Below are 20,483 nucleotides of genomic sequence, written 5' to 3' on the forward strand. Positions count from 1 at the left end.
ACCCACACAACAACAAACATCAGTTGACAAACAAGGAGTTTATGGTATCTTTGATTGCCAGTCACCACTGATTGTTCACTGGTCCTTACTGGCAATTATGGCAGTATTGTGTGGTACAGCACTGGAGACTGTCTGTCATTTTGTCATTACAATAATAAACACACAAAGCCACAAACAAAGTTAGAAGCTCCGTAAAAGACATATTATGTTGGTTGACTTTACACCAACCTTCAGGTAGGCCAGATTGAAAAGTTCATATTTTGCCCTTTTTTCGACATTATGTTAATTGTGCACTTGTTTGCGGACAAACTGATGTTTTTGCATTAGCTGATTGTTTTTGCACAAATATGCTGATACAATTGCAAAATTCAACTTTCACTCTGCACATGTTATTCTTTTAAAACAGACAAGGAGGTTGATTTGTTGAAGGAAGTGAATGATATACTTTGTAATACTAATCAAATTATTCAACAGTACCATTCAAACTTAACATTTAAATGTAACATGATAATTTGCATTTAATAAGGCATAGTTATGCAGCCTCATAATAATTCTATCAAGATTTAAATAAATTATGATGAAGCAAATTATTTGTTAAGAACAAAAATATCTGCATATCGTATGCATTTCAATTGTTAACACAAATTTCATTTTACGACAGAGAAGTAATTTTGTTTTGCCAAAAAGAAACATAAACCAGACCATCAGATCATTTTTTACATGCATCCTGCCTTTTTGTGCAACATATAAGGTTAAAGTATATTCTTCCACTGAGTTAAACTACGTGCTCTGCATAAAATTACTGATTTTATCCAAAAAAATAACAATTGTTCCAAAAAAGCACATGGAAAACAAAAACATGAAAATGCACAAAAAAATAAATACACACAAGCCACAATTATACAACATGATGTCAGAAACAAACCTTACAAAGCTTTTAAAGTTTCACACATTGATTTCTAAATAGTAGGTATACTTTAACTCAAACATCACTTACCCAACACCAACACCACGAATAAACATAAAATCCATCCAATACATAACAACACAAACTACCAATTTTTGTAAGATTTTTCAAGAAGCTAAAAAAATCTTTCTTAAATAATATATTAAAATTGCCATTTTAACATCAACTAACGTACAACCTTCTTCGTTTGTCAAGAATACTTGCAGGTGCGTGATACACTTCTTCGCAGAAAGCGCTTTGCTCCTGTTTTGCTTATGACGCTTTGTCGCCCCCTATGCAACGTTTGCATTTTGCCACAACAAAAAGACAAAAATCAAACACAAAAATCGTTTGTACCATCATGGTACAACATCGCAGCAAAACCGCAATCTTCTAAAAAACACAATACAAAATTGTGGCTAAAAAGTTAATCTGGGCAACGGGACAACAATATTTCGTCGTCTCTTGGCATTAAACGTACTACCATTTTCGTGCAAAACTTGTGCGCACTGAGTTCATAAGTTTGTTGGCACGCGCTGCTTCATTGTGATGGCGGTAAGCATATAGAAAAGAAAACAAACGAACAAACACCAAAAGCTGGTATGTCTGCAAGTAGTCAAACAGAGGATCGTAAGTTTGCCGTATTTTCTCCATTGTCTATTCAAACTCATGCGGAAGCTGTGGGGATCTCGGATGTTTCAGAGAATATATTGTACGCGTTAGCCGAGGATGTTAGTTACCGTGTGCGTGAAATAATATCAAAAAGCACTCAGTTTATGAGCCAAGCCAGAAGAACGCGACTAAAATCATCTGATGTTGATAAGGCCCTCTATTGGAGTGATGTGCCACCAGTCATTGGAGCTCCAGGGACATTGGACTTTGTGCAAATTGGTGATGTTGCATGCCAACCTGACACAGTGCTTAACCTTAAAGATGTGGTTGCAAGTGCAATTCCAATATTTAACTCAAATCCCATAAAACTGACTAGTAAGTGGCTTGTTTCAAGCGACTTACAATCTCCACAGACCCACCCTGATGCAGGTTAGTTGTAAAATGGTACATGATAGTAGGCCAACTTAAAGGTATCGTTTTCTGTTTTAGGATCTGCAATGGATTCTCCGGAACCAGGACTGGTTTCAAATGCCTACACTGAATATTATACTGCAATGGTGGAGTGTATTTTAGGTGACAACAAAGAAACATTGGTTCACTTGATTGACGACCTAAAAAGTAACACCAAAATTGCTCAATGTTTGCCTTACATGGTAAACTTTTTGTCTGCAACCAACCTAGTGAGCCATGACCTTGGAAAACTGTCATGGATGCTATATGTCATCAATGCACTTTTTAGTAATCCTGCCATATCTCTTGACAACTATTTGATGCCATTGGTAAAGTCTGTTATGTATTGTGTGCTGGAGCCATTGGCAGCATCCATTAGTCCTTTAAATGATCACTGGATACTTCGGGATTATGGTGCACGATTACTAGCAAAGATTGTTTACAGCTACCCGAATAGCACTGCTGTATTACTTGATCATCTTCAAAACTGCATCAAGCTAATTTTGACAGATCCTACAAGACCTCTGTGCTCGCACTATGGTGCTGTAGTTACCTCTAGAGCATTAGGCTTTAATACAGTAACAAAACTTATTTTTCCAAATATATCAGAGTACATTTCTGATGTCCTGGGGCCATTTATAAATGACCTTTCAATCACAAATGTCCATCTCAAAGAGGATTCCCATAAGGTGTTTGGGGCGATCAAGGGTTGTGTGGAGCAATATTTCTTCAATCCCAAATTGGACATGTCACAGTTTTTTGGTGTTATAGAGTTGTTTGCAGACTCCATTACATCTTATGTGCATATGCCTAACCCTAAAGAAAATGATAAGCACCAGGCAAGAAGTTCAAATGTTCCTTCACAGTTCATGTTTCAATACAAGTTGTGTGTGGACTCCCCACAAGCTCCACCACCAAGGGACACCAAGTCTGAAAAAGAATTATTTGAAACCAAACAACTTATTTCCATGAAAGATATATTTATTCAGTTCGGAAGGCAACGGCCTGTGAAACGTAGACACTTGGAGTATAATCCCAGCCGCAACATTACTGTACCTCCTTCTTCATACCCATCATGGTATTTCGGCCTTTCAAAGATGCATGCAAGTCGCTCATTACACTATTGTGATACCACACATTGGTGCTTATGACATTGCTGCTTTTATACAATAAATATAACAAAATACCATCAGGCTTGTTGAGTTGGATAAATTAAACTATTTGCCACAGAGTTTCTACAACATATAAACCTCAAGAGGGAGTTTCGTTGTTACCCCTTCACTTCACAAAGTAATAGCTGCCATAGTGATTTAGGTGATGTTAGGTACTGATATTCTATCTTTTGATACATTCCCTTACTTCTCAAAATTGCTGTCGATTTTGGTTGCAACTATGATAATTTATGAGCAACAACTCCATTCTGGTGACACTACAGTCAAGTTTTCGCATTTTGAACAAGAATGGTTCATTTTATTGTGTTATTTGACTTGTTCGGAGAAATAAATGTAAGAAACGATTTGCAGTAATCCATACACAAAACGTTGGCAAAATAGCTTACAACAGCATAAAAAAGTGTTGTCCCCATAAAACAGTACACCTGGGCCGAGAAAACAATGATCAATTACGAGCCATAACAATAAAAATCAACAATAGTAAAAACCTACTTATTTCCCACCGGAGGCCGTGACGTATCCAATGCTGCATAGCAACGCATTTTTTGCTTTCACGACTCGTTGAGGAATATAAGCGCGCAGGGAAACAACAAAATCAGATAAAGTGTATGTAACAAATGCAACGAAACAACGATTTCACACGCTATGCTATGAAACTTTGGAAAGGCTCAGGCCCTGGCCAGACTCTGAAGAGGTTAAAAGCGCCTGACGAATTGCACATGAGAACAAATTAAAACGACCCTCAGGCCGCATGATAACAATATGAACCAATTGTCACTCCGGGAAAATACAAGTTGATTTAACGCCAATCTTTTCCTCATTCATAGCTTTGAAATTGCCGTGCATTTCATGATCCGCACTGCAACTCGTCCGCCAGATGGCGCCTTACGTACCAATCGTGCCGTTACCGCCAGTTCACATTGGGATCGCCCCACACGCGCGCTGCACGCGAAATCAGCATAGTTACAATTCCCGAAGGTTACTGGTTGAGATTTGCGGGGTGGTTGGCGTCGGAGAGGAAGATGTCATCTTTTATCATCTCTTCCATCATAACATCCGAATACTGCGGAAGGGGAAAGAACGATTCAGACGCGTGCCCATTGTGTAATAAATAGCTTTGTACCGAAGAACGGGTCGCGAGCATTATATCACTTCAATACTGCCTCAACGAAACTGTGTAATCAAGAGTTAATTTTTCTCAAGGGCAGTGATTGCACTTGAGGACTTCTAAAGTTTAAAACTATTTCCACGTCCCGGTATTTTTATAGAATCTATGCTAAAATATATTAAAAGAAACGTATCAACTAACAACTAGTGAGGGAAAAGTACGCACTTCGCACCAGAAAATCCAATCAATGTGGAAATAATATATACTGGATGACCGGTTAAAATCAACGCCGATGGTTGAGAAACACAAGTTTACATGGCTTAGTAACTATTACAGGTTGTTAAGGAGCATGTGGCACGGAATAACTACCCAGGTTATTTGAGAAGCAGCTATCGAAATGCATGTACCATGTTCATCGTCTCGAATGTAAGACTGCTGTTTTTTTCAGAATATAATTTTTTTTTAGTTTTTTCCACACACTTTAAAACGTCTGTGCAAAACGCGTAGGCCATTTTGAAGACCACTCAATTTATTATAACCTCGAAATTATGGAATAAATCTAGAAAATATAAAACAGAAATGGCATATACCTGAGAATTGTCGTTGAGTAAGGCACTAAAATCGCTTCCGATGAGAGAATTGATGTCGGGGGCGGTGGAGTTATCACCGAAACTCAGCTCAGGTATTTCCATCTCGTTAAAACCTGCAGAGGAAACGTTAATTATTCCCATCGTAAAAACCACTTGTTCATATACAAATGCCAGCATCTACATTATTGGTTGATAATAAACAGGAAGCATGTATGTTTTCTGCGATATTGGTCAGCCTTTTTGTTATCAAAATTATGAGTAAATCCGTGTGTGGTGCTCCTAAACTAAAAAGGGAACGGAAAAATTCCAACTTTTGTAAGATTAGTCTCCTGCAGGTGTCACTGTTTCCATGGAATCACGTAGAAGCAAGTTGGTATATGTTTCAAATCTGACAGCAAACTGATATTCAACGAAACTAATTCGAATTACTCACCAAGCACGCTGTTGCTTGTCAGAGGATCAACTTGTTGCTGGGTCGACAACACCAAGTTATCGTGAGTAAGTGGAGAATGGTTTTGATAAGTAGGAACAGGAGATACGTTGAGCATCTGCTGTTGTTGCTGTTGTTGTTGTTGTTGTTGTTGCCCATGGCTTAGATGCTGCATTTCTGTGTATGTATTTCCGTCCACCAGCAACTGGAAAAGTAACAAGATTTTTAAAATACTAATGTCATAATTATAGTTGTATTTCAATACAGTTTAACAAGTATTTCTGCGCAGTGTTTTGAATGTGTAAAAAACCAGCAACATGCGTTCGAGAAAAGATGTCACGAAAAGGATAATTAATTCAACTGAATATTAGTTTCTTGAACTGGGACTTCCACATTCATGCGAATACCATGTTGTGATCGATACTCAGCACTATAATCTTTAATGTCACGTCGTGGTGCATTAACCTAACATCGGGAAACGGCCGCCTTCCGACATTTTTGCATCAAATGACGCTTCGACAGGGTCGTTGACAGACGAAAGCAAATCTCAATTCGCCGCAAATGGATTTAGTAATAGAAGCAATGCATTTATTGAAGGGAGGCTCCCGCTACCATCTTCCGATATCGATTTTCAAAATTAGCAGCTAGTAGGAGCGCTGTATTGATTATGTGATTGCCAGCAGTTACTGGCTTCGTTACGCGCTTAGCATACAATCATCTTTATGCTGAGGTTGGTTAGGTATACAGCAGTGGCGGTCATATCAATAACTTACTAAACACAACATTTAAACTGCAATAAATGTCCTAAGAAACAAGTGCAAAAAGAGGTTTTTCACCTGGTGTTAAAAACTGTGGCGATTTCTGGCTACAAATTACACCATACTTCTGACGTATAATACTATTTAACAAACGCATATCTATGACCTGACAAATTATCAACCCAACGCAGGAACACCCAACCGTATATTCGTACCTGATTGTGTCCAATGTGTTGTTGTTGTTGTTCATGGCTTCCCACAGGTGTGTGCTGGTGCTGACCTGGCTGGAACACCAACACTTGTTCGCTTGTGGTGCCTGGAGGACTGGTCACCATTATAGGTGAGCGGGAGGGCGGCGTCAATGGGTTGGAAGGAAAGCTTGAAACTTGTAGCTCTTGCTCTAATATATCAATAATTTATTCACTAATTTAGCGACAATTGCGCAAGTTAGACCAAAATATTATAGGCAACAAGATAGCATTTTAATATTAAGACAAAACCTATCTAATTTTTTCAGATCCTTCCATTTTCGACGATTGTGTATTTTATATAAAGGACAAACTGCTCTTTAGCGACTTATCCCAACATAAATCCCACTTTTCAGGGTAGCGTTCTTGCAAACAAACCTTTAGTAAAATTTACGTTCCGGGTTGGTGACGTAGAATCGGCAAGCAGGGCTTGCACCATCGACTCCTTATCTGCTTGGTCACTAGGAAGGGGCATTCCCCTTTGTTGTACCATCATTTCAAGTTCCTAATCACAAGACCGAGGATTTAAATTTTCCATTTGCAAAAGTTCACTGAAGCTTTCCGGTTTTATTCCTAGCGACTAAAGGTCGCTTGCCACAGTATTATGATGGCAATATTTTGGATTATTTTCTGCTGAAAGGAGTCGCAATAACCAGGTGACCAAATTTGATCAGAATCTTATGTATTACCACGGCCAAAGTTTCACTTATTTTCGGCGCTTGGCTGGTGCTCGATCAAACTTTACCAACAAAACTTATATTATCGAGACACACCTAAGTCGCATAGAGTCATTGCAAGTTACAGTTTTAACGATAAACTCGTGTCTTACCTGTACGCGCAGCAGAAGCTTTTTGTTCATGTTTTCCATTTGCTTTGCCCTCTGTTCGACTTGTCGGTTTCGCTGCTGTTCGCTCTTTAGCGAGTGAATGTAGTCGACTGCGGCCTTTAGGATCGATCCCTTGTTCCAGCGAACATCCCTAACAACATAAGCACTTGCATAAATACCTAACAGAGAAACTACTTTTAGGTCATTGTTGGTTGATCTGTATCCAAAAAGTACTGGATCCGTTCATTCCAGGCATTTCCAATCATTGTACTTCTATTGCTGCCAGGCATATTACAATTTAAAATAGTCTGATCTTCTGGCGTAAAATTATTTTCATCAAATTTTCATTTTATGCCAGAAGATCAGACTATTTTAAACTTTCAATCATATTCACACTTTTTTTACTTTCCGACTTACGGGTCGATTGACTTCGGGACCATGTGTCCCAGTTCCTTGATTCGGTCGTTGATGTTGTAGCGCCGCCTCCGCTCGACTGCAAATCAACCGTGTATTAAAAGAACAGCGAATAGCTTGAAATATGCGGCATATATGCCATATTCAATCAACCGTGAAGAGCTATTTTGTGCCACAGTAAATGTCACTGCGAAAGTGAGTGGATATGTTTTTTCGATTATCTGAGAGGGACTAGAATTGCGTTATTTGTAAAATACGCGGTTGCTAATCGATTACATATATACACTTGTGGAGTGATCAAAGCGGTGCGAGCTCCTGTAGCTCAGTCGAGTGCGTGGTTTCGAACCAGTTACGATTACATGCAATATTCACTGGGCAAATGCATGAACGAAATTAATATCGATTCGCATTCGAAAATTCTCCCTGCAATTTTTAACCAGGACTTACTTATGTTGTGATTGTCTTTTTTTATTCGGTCTTTCGTAAAATGTCGAATTTCATCGTCGGTAAATTCACGTTTAACGAGAGGATACGACGAGGAAGTTTGTTCTTTCCGCACAACGGGAAGATTCTGTGACGATCCGAGGGTGAAGCTGTCTAACTGGGTTGGGGATATGGTTGGGAGCTAAAGCAAAAAGATAGGTAAAGAACCTTCAACGCACATTGTTAAACCGATATAAAAGGCAACATATTAACTCAACACAGGTTTGCTTTTGCTTAAAGCATGAATAAACTTAGTGCAACGCGAAAGACATTATTTTTAGCAAGGATTTTGTTCTGATGAAACAGAATGTCTGTATGACCGAACAAATGATATATGTATAGTCTGTGCATATTCAGCGGATTTGAGACAAATTAAATGGTCCCTAATAAATATACAGAAACAGTTTTAATGTTGATTCCTTACAGTGCTTGCAGTACGGTCGTATCGGAAATGGTCTTCTCCTATACTCGACTCTATGCTCACGATGTCGTCAACGATGTTGTCAACCTAAGAAAATACACAAAGTTCAAATTTACGCTTATGTCTGGAAATTGGGATTTACGTATGTTTTCGGACATTGACTGCATTTAGTTTAGCAGACCGCTGTTTCGTGTAGCACCAGAGGTATAAATTGTTCGTTATAACCAATAGCACCCCCAGATATGAGTTTTCCGACACGAAAATGAGTGTTTTTCGGAAGCCATTACCTTTGATGTATAGTAATACGGGTTCTCGTGTTGCCACCACGGTTGCCACTGGGCGTATTCGTACATCCACGTCATAGTTCAGAAGTAAGTTCAGAAAGCGGCCAAAAACGTGCGCAAACAATTTGTGTCTATGACAAATAAAGCTCTAACTCTATACGAAATCGGACGATAGACCTGCGACGAACAACCACAGAGGGTGATGTCAGGGTATTCAAAATAATCAGGAAGACAATCGCGGTATTGCGCCTATCCGCTTTCGACGGGCGACGCAAGAACGATGAAACGCGTTGTCATGCCCGTTTTACTTTCTTGCATTGGCAAATCCAGTAAACAAGGCTGAATGACAGGAACTTGCGAAAGAAAGGTATACGATCGATGACCTGCCAAGCGGGTGTGGCTATATAGAAAAGGTCGACCACGTGGCGATTTAAGAGGTTTGCACGTGCAAATGTTTGGCGTAATTTCGTCACACCGGAACGTATAACAATACATCAATAATGCAATTGTTTCCTAACGCAGGTATTCTATCAATGACTTGACCTCACCGACGAGGAGGCTATTGCGACAGGCAGGGACGCCACTTTATTGCTATATTCATTAACCTTTGGTCTTGCCATATTATTATTATATTTGCTCTGCCAGCTTTTAGGAAACCAACCGAGTCACATTAGTTTACGGGCTTTTAAACTTATTAAAGCATTCATATCTTTGTTCTCTGTTGAGCAAGTTCATCTGCGCTAGTAAAACAATTAGCAAATGTACCTTTTTGATAAACATGGCTGATCTTTGACCACGCTGAGATGGCCTTAATCGGAAGCCCTGCGTGGCATTTTTTGTGCCCAGCTTCCTTATTGGGATGTGAGGGGACAAACGCAAGCCCGAGTGAACAAAGCAATCGACGCCAACGCAAAAGCGAAGACGCGCATTGGGCCGATTCCAGATTCAAATACTTCCGCAAATAGACACAGTAAACGAACAGCAAAACTGGTAATATCCGAATGCGCAGTTACATTACATTTTCAGGATATCTGCTAATTTGTTTTGGGATCATCTGTGTATGAGTATTTACAAAGAACGCGTTCGGCAAGTTTCAAGTATTTGGGGACAGAAAATAAAACAGGGATTTTTCTTCTGTAAATCATTTTATTGTAATTTTTATATTATTCGATTGTAATATTTTCACATTTGTCAACCAAAACAACGAAATTACAAAAATCAAAACATGCAACCTTGCACGAAGACAAACAAATTGAAGTAGTTTTAATTACAGGTAAGGCGAAACTCGTGGTACAAATGAACTAGCTATTACGCAAGGTAGGCCTTTGATGAAAGTTATTTTCATTTATGTGTTTGGCAGCTATACCACTTTTCACTCGAGCTCATGACGAAATAGATCCAAAAAATATAAAGATCCCTAACCTAATTAACATACATATATCGAGTTCCCAGCTGCACACCTTGCAAAGCGTATTAATTCCAAAACATCGCTTTCAACATCACTATAAACGATCTGTTTCTCCAGTGATGCATACAAAACCAAAACTTAGTGTTCCCAAATTGCTAGAAGTATATTTACGAAGGAATCTTAACATACACATATTCTGTTAACACCCGCCAAACATCTGTTATTACTAACACTGCCTGAATGCGAGTGGCTCAATGCTTTTCAATCTGCTCCCGACCAAAATGTCACCAACCCGGCGGCGGGTGAGTCTGACGGTGATAACGTAATGCAGTCATAATATAACAGGCATCGCATCTTCTGGGGGCATTCCAAACTCAGGGCGGACCAGGATAGAACAGTAAAAGCCCTTCCAAAAGGCATCATTCGATTGTCCACTGCTTGATGAGTAAGAACACGCGCCACTGGTCCCTGTACGTAAAGTCCACAACGCTAAAACAAAAGTGACTTATGCAACGTCTGAACGCCTTTTCCGTTAGCCAAGAATCGTAATGGCCTGTGCGAACAATGCGATCATGCTTCTGAAAAATCACCGCACACGGCACACACGTTCGATGTCATGATGCAACGTGCCAATACAACAAGGAACTTCAACAAAGAAGCAATTTCGCAACTGCCTCGAACTCTATGGCGCACACCCTTCGACTAACACTGACGGGGGTGTTGCGAAATACTCACAACAAGCAATTAAGATCTGCCCACATCTAACTGCTGCAAATATGGAAGACTGCCCACCCTCGCAGTCGGAGGAGGTTTATATCATTCCGAGTGTTTAAGCGCGAAGAAGGGCGACAAATCAGGTGTATTGAAACAAACGCCTCATGCACGTCAATCAAGCCCCTTGTGACGCAACAATCGAGCCCGAGTTAACACCGGTGCAGAGGGAATGAATCAATAGCACAAGCGAGACTGGTGATTGCTGCTAACTGAATCGAGTTGCGCGGCTTTAACGTCAGCGACCGGGCGAATTCTACGTTAGACGGACATTTTGCTTGTGTCACGCTCTCCCGGGCTACATCACTGCCTTATAAGGAGGCACTCAGACCAAACATAAATTCACACGCCTTGGTTTTTTTGCTTTTCTAAAATCGCAGTTGTAGACTTGACAATAGCGATTGAAGTCCAACGTCGGGCGATTGAATGCTTGAACGCATAAAACTAACACTGTTTTCATACATTGGGTGAGGTTAATATCGGATCAAGACATGGATTGGAGCATGGGACATGTTGACGCGGCGCTCTTGCATCAATTTTTATGCGACGCCCACCATTGTACTTTCCAATTGATTTTGCTACAATAACGGAAATTAGCAGTTCACTTAATCAACCCTTTTGTGTGTAAAAAAATTCGGCCTTAGGGTTTAATTTTCAGTTTGTGTGGTGGCATTTCAGTCAACCCACGAGTTGAAGCAATCCAGTATGATCGCAACTTTTGCTTTACAACGACTTATCTGATCATAATATGAGAACGCATGTTGCAATCCACACTGCGAGTAAAGCATGACACAACCCGGCTTGGAATGACTCACCGAATCAGCAGAAAGGTTGAGACGAGCCATCGGGCTTGCGGGAGTACTGCCGTGAACTGCATCGCCTGCAAGCGCCACATGTTGTTATCAGGGAATTTTGAATTTATGAGCAACCAGGAAGCAACTAAAAACTGGGGTACGCAGTGATAAAAGTTAAAACATTAGACTTTGGGTATAGAATTTGTGTAATTTCGGTACGTTGCTTGGTTTTGTTTTGCTTAATGAGTAGAAAAAAGGGTAGTTTTTGAAAATTTTAGACGGTTTCACACACAAGCTTTGCCCCGCTGAAATATGTTTGTTTCAGTAGAAGCTCGGACGAGAGGCTATGCTGGTGATAACGAAACACACATACATGTAGATACCGACTGTACAAAGCATGCGTGGATCCGGCGTACAACATACTTTCAAAGCAAACGTACCTCCGCCACCAGTTGGGGCGCTGGACTGTGTTCCAGGGTTGAGTAATTGTCTGACCACGTACTTGGTACCGTCGTGTGATTGGCTGAGATACTCTCGCACCTGGTTACGCTGCGTTTCACGAACGTGGTACTGTGTCGGGTTCTGTAGTCCAGTCTCCACCTAAACACGAAAATACAGTTGAATAATAGTAAGTGACAACTTATACATAACTCCTAGCTATTGCATTTCCTATGTACTATATGTTCACGTTAAATTCTCAACCAAATCCCTCCCAAATGTCCAAGTACATAGAGGTTTGAAGCAAGTACCGAAACTTTGGATAAAAAAACCCTTCTGACCAAAAACTAACACTGTTTCCCTAAACACTTGTTCGTATTTGTGTCTAAAACCAAACCTGGCATTGGTAGTATGCACCATACACGATGCTTTTCTTGTATCGCACCGTGGAAGCTTCCCCGCACCCTGTCTCCGAATCCCAAGTTTGCGGTATATCCGCGACGGCAGGAGGTCTCTGTGGTTGACCTGCCTGCATGTTGCGAGCGTACGATAAGCCCTGACATTCGTCCAGCCACGGTCTACGCGATTTGCCCTCACACTGCCCGCGGTCTTCTGCATTGTTAACTCGAAACTCTGGTGGGATGTATCGCATTGGATCAAACGCACTCGGCTGGGACTTCTTGCTGTACATATCGCCAACAGGCGTCCTTTGGCCCGGTGAAATGCTACTACGACCTTTTGTCATTACACTAGGTTCCTGCATCTTAACTGACGGGGAGTGTTACGTCCAGTGTTTAACTGCTCTACAGCAGTCCAAGAAAAAATGCCTGAGGAAGCGTGTTAACGTTGCAACGCAAATTTAATATAAATTTAATAAGCCAGAGAGGGGATGCACCGCATGCAAAGTGGAAGTTAAAAGCGTTTTCTTCTCTATATCCTGTGTTGGATTAAGCATGTCGTTCGCATTGCTAATGGTTCACACTTTCGGGATCCGCTTAATCCGATCGGGAAAGTCGAGTCTAATAAGGATGCCCGCGATATTGACTTCCACTTTCTGACGACCAACGGGGATCAACAAACGGCAGGAACTTTTTAACGGGCACCGTTGTGTGTTTTTAGTTTGGTGAAATAAAAGGACCATGCAATGTAAGTAATATTTTGGCATGGCTTTCATTGACAATAGTTATTCTGACCACCAAGCTTGAAGATAAACAACATTTCCAACAGCACAAAATATTGTTGTTTGCAACCGGTAACAAAAACAAATGTAAAAAGTTTACAAATGTGAGAACCATGTTCTTCATCTTCAAGTTTATTGGTCCGAATAAGTTTTGTAAAACCTAACAAATGTGATATATATGATAACCAGGAAAATTTGTGAATATCTACCAATCAGCTAATTTTAAATCATTATGCTGTATTGTTTCTTTTGTAGAAGTGTACCTGACCATACACTTTAAAGTTAAACAGGGAAAACAAGTCCATTCTATTGGAACTCATAAAATCAACTGCAGCAAATAATTACACATAACAACTTTTAACATAGGATATAACCTGTTACAGTCAGAACATAATTTTGACAGTACATATGTATTCTTATGTGCTATGGTAAAACATAAAAGTTAAAATCCCATTTTGCACCACTGACATGTGAAAAGTGATTAGTATACCAATCAGCTATGGCTAATCGTACTTTTTTGAGAACTACTGTCTCAAAGCTAGTTTTAACTAAAACATAATGACTATAATTCATCATTAGTAACAAAGTGTTTTTTGCATTTTTAACTCTGTAAGGCAACACCTACCCAAATTTACAGCAATAATATCTTTCACAGCACAAAAAGATGTCTTTAAGACCTGTATTATAAACTATAGTGCTATGATCATCCAGGGAAACTACAACTATGTATACTGTTTAATATGCAATGTTATTCAGCATTTAACTTTTGAATTGAAAGATGTTAAATAGCATAAAAACCATGCATTGTCCAACATTCAACAATCTGTCAGCAAGCATAAATGAAAATGCTACAAACTGTTTGAACAATGCCTGAGGATAACACACACAACAAACAGTCTGAAAACTTCGAATTTCTCAACAACATATGTAAAATATAAACAATTTTATTTAAAATTGCCTATACATGTCCTCGCTGGCAAACTACACTGAAAATTGTATCAGAGACACAAATTCAAAAAGTGCTTATGGACAGAGAAGGCTAAATATCACTAAATACAAACCAAAATGGCACAATGTACAATACAAACTACTTATCAACATACTTTTAATATGGCAGATGGCAGCTGAGGTGTTGAGATGGATATGGATGGGAAGTTAATTGAAGAAGTAGCAGAACTTTTGGGAGCTGAAAACTGATTGTTTTGTTTCTTTTCCTGAGACTGCTTCTCCTCTTGCAGGGCCTGGAATATTGCAACCAGTCAGATGATATCGGTATTTTACAACCGAAAAAAAATAAGTCACACTTGCAATTGTTTGGTTTCACATAAAAAAAGATTTCATCACAAAAAAAAACACAATTAATATACATTTCAGGTGCATACACACATGGTTACATTACATTTGGTTTCTGATTACCAAATGCAGATTTTTTAAACATTATCTTAATTTTGACATTGTGTATGCACCTGAAAAATATAAATTTTACATATACACCTTTAAATTTGCAATACAACAACTACTCTACTTTATTCTTCTGAGTACAAAATGTTGTTTGACTCACAAAAACATTCTGAGCAATGGACTTGTACTATATATTATATATATATATATACTATACCAATATAAACAAGTGAAAAAATTGGTAATTCGTAGTTGTGCCTTAGACACAATAGATGCAAATTTTACACTTACCCTGGCCCTTTCCATCTCCATTTTTAAATTTGCCCTACTCATGTTGATGTTATTGTTGTTTATGTTCTGGTGCAAAGAAACAGCACTGAAAAAAAAACATGAAAGTGCAATAGCTTTAAAACATGAAAAACACTTGTCCAACTAAACACACACTACAAACAATTAACGGAGCTCACTAACGAGTATTATGCTGTTCATCTGGGCAAAAACGTGACGTGACGTAATAAATAATTGCGCCTGGCTAATTTTTGGATGCCAAACTCTTTCTTCTTACGATAGCGTTTAAAATTGTAACTTACAACGGCTTAACTTTCTACACTTCGAACAGAAGGATGTCCAGAGTTTGGAATGGGCGTAGCTTATGCAGCCATTTTTGCGAATTGCCCTCCAAAAGACTGGCACCAGCAACCGCAAGCACCCAAGCGTGACGTATTCGACAAACAGTCAGGCTGAGCCAGGCGAGTGGCGGCAAGCAGCACGTCACAAAGTCTACCTAGCTTTATCTCTATCTTTTAAACAGTTCTGTCGACGTCTTCTACAAGAAAATTAACGTGCTTTTTACATAATTTTAATATTGAGCTACCTTACCAAAGTTACAGTAGTCTTGACGCTACACTTCAGCCAAACTGCTGCTGAACAAAAACACTCTTCAGCACATTTGCAGGAAGTCACGTGCGCGTCGATTATATTGGTTCTACTACATAACGTTAAGCTTTTGTCGTACAGATATATCACCAAACCCCAACGCCCTTCTCGGCGACAAACGCAAACAGTGAACCATCCAACGCCACAAATGCCTTATAAACGTGCGGTGTTTTCCCTGCGCTTCGTTTACGGTTCTCTTACATTCTCCTCACTTTCATTCGGCGCTGCTGCATTTTTTCGCCCGAAGGAGATTTTGTGGAAAATCACCCAACTACAACTCACTATTTGGTAATTTTGTAGGTAGGCGGACCGTTTAAATCCTAACTTTTCAAACCACGACGTAATTTTTTTGAATTTGGAATGTTATTATGTTAAAAAAAGGAAAAACAAGATGGCCATTATCGATATGGAAGTAGTCATAAAGCGCAATTAAGTTTAGCTGAACACTACAGCATTACTACAATAGAAACAATTTACCTTTTGGTTGGACGTATTACTCGAAGCAAAACTGTTTTCCGCTTTTTCGTTTCCACTTTGTTGGTTTGTCCGTTATCGAGTTTTGGAATGTGGTATACCTTTGTCACTCCTGGTTTTGCTTTAACACAATTTTTGTTCAAAAAGATCAAGGGACTTGACTTTGATGGAGCGGTTTTCGCAGGCTGACAGCGTATAAGGGAATGTGCTTGAAATACAGCTGTGGTTTGTTTATCGTCAGTATTTGTAATGCTGCTGTCTTTTAACTGTTCGGGCACAATTTCCTTCAACTTAGAAGATATTGCTATCTTTTCTGTGTCTTTTAGGGCGTTTGTAGTGCTCAGAATATCACCCGAATCTGACGTGTCTGTTCCGTATCCTTCTGAACCATGAACGGATGTGTTATCGGTTGGGCCAATTGGCGACGATATAAGAGATCGTAGAAACTCTCCGTCATCATCATCACTATCGTAAGGCAAGTTGTCCCAATTGTCCAAGAAGCGCTCCAGATCAGTTTCGAGTTCCTCTTGGGCTCCAATCGGAAGGAGTTTACTGAAGTCTTCTGCGCACGAGTTGCCAACGTCGTCAGCCAGGGGCAACCCAAAATAGCAATGATCGTTTTCAATTGAAGATAGGTTTGCAAATGAAGTTCTGAAACCACAAAAAGCTGATGATTTCACAAACGTTGAAGTCCGATGCATCGTTTACTTCGGCAACCTCAATGTTATTCTATTTAGCAATAGTCACGGTTTTTGCTTCCCAAAACATTGCGCATGTACACTGTGAAAGTTGTGTACACATTATAGAACCAGTGTAACGTCCTAAAATAACAAAGCGAAATTTCGCAAGTGTGTGTGAAATATTGATTGTTGCCATAACTCGCTTGATCACATCCAACGTTGATTTTCCTACTCTTCTGAAGGTTAAATACTCCAAATTATCATGTCCCTGTCCGGTTACAATCACATGACCGTTTAACGTATGAGGGTAATAAGCGGATCCTGTGGATACGTCCTCTATCATTAATCAACAACTTCCCTGTCACCAAATTACATTGAAAGATTCGGGGCATAGCAGCCATGCGGAATACTTAGTATGCCATAAGTTTCAATTGTTTCATGAGCATTAAAACAATTTATATTTAAAACTGATGCAAAAATACTCAGACCAGCTCGTCTAAACTATAGGTTAGACTTATGCAAATAAGCTATTTCTACGTCACAGTATTTTGAAAACAAAATAAAAAACATCCACGTGTTACGTTAATAAGTCAAAGTCCTCATGGTGAATAGATGCAGTTGTGCAAATTACTGAAATGAAATAATATTCGTCACACTTACACTGCATCGATCGGTTCCAACTTCAACTGCTTCGCCGATGGAGAACCAGGGTCGTTCAGAATGTCATCGACTGCTGGGCGCTTTTCTGGGCAGGTCGTCGTGGCAGTAAGGTTCATTCCTGTCTAGATTTTCAGTGCAGTAAAATATACAGCCCTACACCGCGTTCTAGTGCTATTTTATCTGATGAACACACAAACGTTCATGATATATTTTGTGTTGCTTCAAAAAATGTGACGACGTGCTCGCGGACTCGTCAACTTACTGACTGTCATCTAAAAGCTATCTCCGTAGACTTACGCACTGTTGATTAATGGCCAGGAAGTTATCTCGGCATTGCCTCTAACAGTCAGCATACAATCGCCACCGAACAGAGGTCGCTCTGCTTTACTAAGCAGTAAATGACTTCTGCAGCGAGTTGCGAAGAGTAATAAGACTTCTTCAGCAGCCGAGTTGAAATTGAAATAGCAATTTCCTTAAGATCGATATCCGTCTGTGTGTTGATGTGTATACGCCTACCGAAAGGGCACAAGACAATGCACACTGTCAAAGAGAGCTCTCTTTATATCCCATATGACCAAAAGGATTCCTTGTCTCCGCACTGCAAGCTGAATTATTTGTATGCAAAGTTTATTTTCGAAATCTGTCAAATTTAAAGAAATATTTTGTTGCAGTGTCGCACTATCACATCTGGCATTTTGCGTGACCGGTATATGCATATTCAACAACACATAGTTCGCTCCCGCTCGCGCGCTGTTCTGCATTTCAAAGCCCGATTGATGTGTAAAGTTTGTCATTGCGCTTCGGATGTAATACTGTCAATGTAAAACGCCCTTCGAAACGTTTGGTGCACTTCCGACATAACATCGTGAATCTCCTCATCACTACATAACCCATACCAACATGTTAGCTCAATATGGACTAATGTAGAGCGCTGCGATGGACCAAGGCTGATTGATCGAAGCCCTAAAAACAGGAAGGTCGATGCGACGAGCATCCCGACGGGCGAAAAACGCTGTACTACAGGTCATATGACGAAAATCTCTTTGACCAAGTGTTTAAATCCGCGAATGGTGCTATGGTGGTAAGGGGAACACGACTTAATGTGGGAAATTGGAAATATGGCGCAACGTGTTTTGACCGGACTGTGGTGCAGCGCTCATGTTTACTTCGCTACAACGAGGACGCCATTGGTTAACCAATAGGCTTTCGACTTTTCCACAATTTTTTAAGCGTCGACATCATTTTCTGTTTATAGTTTCGCAGCAACAGCCATTCAGAAAACGCGCCGATCACAAGACGCGTAGTCACACACCTCGCGCCACACGTGACTGCGGTGACGTAACCACGCTGTCGCGGTATTCGAATGCTGCTTGCCTCGGGAAAATACTACGCTTCGAGCACAAGCTTTTCTCTGCGGACCGTTTCTCAATACCGCCTTAAATAATGTTTGCCCACCTTCTACCTTGGGATTAATTTCACCGGTTCCGGTGGTTACCTCATCGCTTTGTTTGCTCGCTAACCAGCTTCTCCGATTCAAAACACCTTCAGTACAAAGTCCGCTTGTTATTGGAGTAAACTTAAAGGCAGGAATTAGCGTCGCCCACTCGTCAGAATAACATTCTACGCTCTGCGATGTAAAAGCTGTCTGGCGACCCTTGCTCGAACTCGATTACAAGGCAACACAAATTAACGACACCCACAAGCAATTGTTCGATTATTGCTCCCATTGTTAACTAACATCCAACTGCGCGATTAGACGCGTGGCTGCTGCCGAACTCGCTAAGACCCGTCGATTTTCCGGGCTACCCGCGTTTACAAAGAAAGAGAGAGGCGAATCGCTCCGAGAGATTCAGATAATGCATAATTCAACATGTTGCATCGAGTCCAACAACGTCTTTGACCCAGTTTAAACCCTATACGAAAACCACTGCGTTCAGTTATACTGACGGCGACCAAAACAGCCAGCTTTGTAAATACATGTTCAATTTGTTTACAGTCCTGTGTCTCTTTTGTGGCGCAATTTAATGCCATTAGACGCGGTTTTACGGCTAAATTTATTTGGGCCTAACATGTTTGAGCGCTAAAAAATGGCTAAAACCTCATTTACTTACATACAAACTTTGTTCAGTTTCGAAATACATTGGTTTTTGTTTGGCTTTTGTTTTCGAACTGATTTTAATACGAATGGAAGTAATCGGTGACAGGCATCGAGTTCGTTTACGACCGTATCCGTTGCAATAAAATTGGTTTCACTGCTCCCTCGCACCATACGGTGCTTTCAACCAACCGTTCTGTGCTTCGCCAGCTGAATGTGACTACGTGTAGGCTTACGTAAATTGCAGCCCATGAAACGTCGACATCTTGTGTATAACGATAAAAGTCAATGGCCCATTTTACAACAATGGTAATCTTTACCGAAGGAACCTATTTGAACATACCTAATACTGCAGTTGTAACCTGTGGCATGTAATACATATCAGGCATTCAAAATGGAAAACCTTATTGTAGTTGGTTTCTGGCATCGCTGTCCTGCAATGATCTATTACATAACATCAGTGTATTGGTTTAACCCAATCTGGAACTTTAACAGGTGCGAACGAAAAATTCATTTGTTTTTACATTACATTACATCCAAACACTAGCTATCATCAGGCTGGGAAACCGTACTTATTCTGAGATTTATATCTTTGCTTGTTTCAACTGTTTTTTTGCGTCTTTTGACCTCACCTCCAAATAGGTTGAACAACGTTTCATTTTTTGGCACTGATAATGCTTAATTGGGACAACATGATCGAAATAAGCAATTACAATTTGTTGACGACTCGTGATTTTACTTTGCCAGTCTTCAAAAATAGACTGTCAAGACTTTGACGACAGTATGTGGCTAACGGTTCAAAACACGACCATTTGGATTATGCAACGGTCACTTTATGTTAGCTCGAAAGGGAAAGAAGAAAATTTGGGTCGTGTAACTCAAAAATTTTATGATTAATTAGACC

The 20,483-nt window shown here is 40.0% G+C and overlaps 2 protein-coding genes across 2 annotated transcripts; one reads left to right on the top strand and one right to left on the bottom strand.

Moving 5' to 3' along the window:
• The first annotated feature begins 1,300 nt into the window (after positions 1-1,300).
• On the top strand, positions 1,301-3,381 carry LOC145898539 (TAF6-like RNA polymerase II p300/CBP-associated factor-associated factor 65 kDa subunit 6L). Its single transcript, XM_082987035.1, has 2 exons — positions 1,301-1,987; positions 2,048-3,381. Exons 1-2 carry the CDS (start codon positions 1,549-1,551, stop codon positions 3,157-3,159), a joined length of 1,551 nt encoding a protein of 516 aa, XP_082843161.1. The 5' UTR covers positions 1,301-1,548; the 3' UTR covers positions 3,160-3,381.
• Positions 3,382-3,477: 96 nt separating this feature from the next.
• LOC145898538 (transcription factor EC-like) lies at positions 3,478-15,599 on the bottom strand. Its single transcript, XM_082987034.1, has 14 exons — positions 15,325-15,599; positions 15,026-15,110; positions 14,437-14,574; positions 12,156-12,315; positions 11,737-11,801; positions 8,462-8,545; positions 8,002-8,179; positions 7,558-7,633; positions 7,144-7,291; positions 6,693-6,819; positions 6,282-6,466; positions 5,312-5,513; positions 4,879-4,991; positions 3,478-4,243 (listed from the first exon to the last, which is right to left on the bottom strand). Exons 2-14 carry the CDS (start codon positions 15,065-15,067, stop codon positions 4,160-4,162), a joined length of 1,602 nt encoding a protein of 533 aa, XP_082843160.1. The 5' UTR covers positions 15,068-15,110; positions 15,325-15,599; the 3' UTR covers positions 3,478-4,159.
• Positions 15,600-20,483: the final 4,884 nt, after the last annotated feature.

The sequence above is a fragment of the Ascidia mentula genome, chromosome 4 (assembly GCF_947561715.1).
Source record: "Ascidia mentula chromosome 4, kaAscMent1.1, whole genome shotgun sequence".
In the NCBI taxonomy this organism is placed as follows: domain Eukaryota; kingdom Metazoa; phylum Chordata; class Ascidiacea; order Phlebobranchia; family Ascidiidae; genus Ascidia; species Ascidia mentula.

Coding starts and splice junctions, on each gene's coding strand:
- LOC145898538 (XM_082987034.1), bottom strand. CDS start 15,067: ATGAGTAGGGCAAATTTAAAAATGGAGATGGAAAGGGCCAGG. Junction 7,292..7,557: donor GTCCCGAAGTCAATCGACCC/GTAAGTCGGAAA, acceptor TTATGTTGTTAG/GGATGTTCGCTGGAACAAGG. Junction 4,244..4,878: donor TACTCAACGACAATTCTCAG/GTATATGCCATT, acceptor CCCCTTCCGCAG/TATTCGGATGTTATGATGGA.
- LOC145898539 (XM_082987035.1), top strand. CDS start 1,549: ATGTCTGCAAGTAGTCAAACAGAGGATCGTAAGTTTGCCGTATTTTCT. Junction 1,988..2,047: donor ACAGACCCACCCTGATGCAG/GTTAGTTGTAAA, acceptor TTTCTGTTTTAG/GATCTGCAATGGATTCTCCG.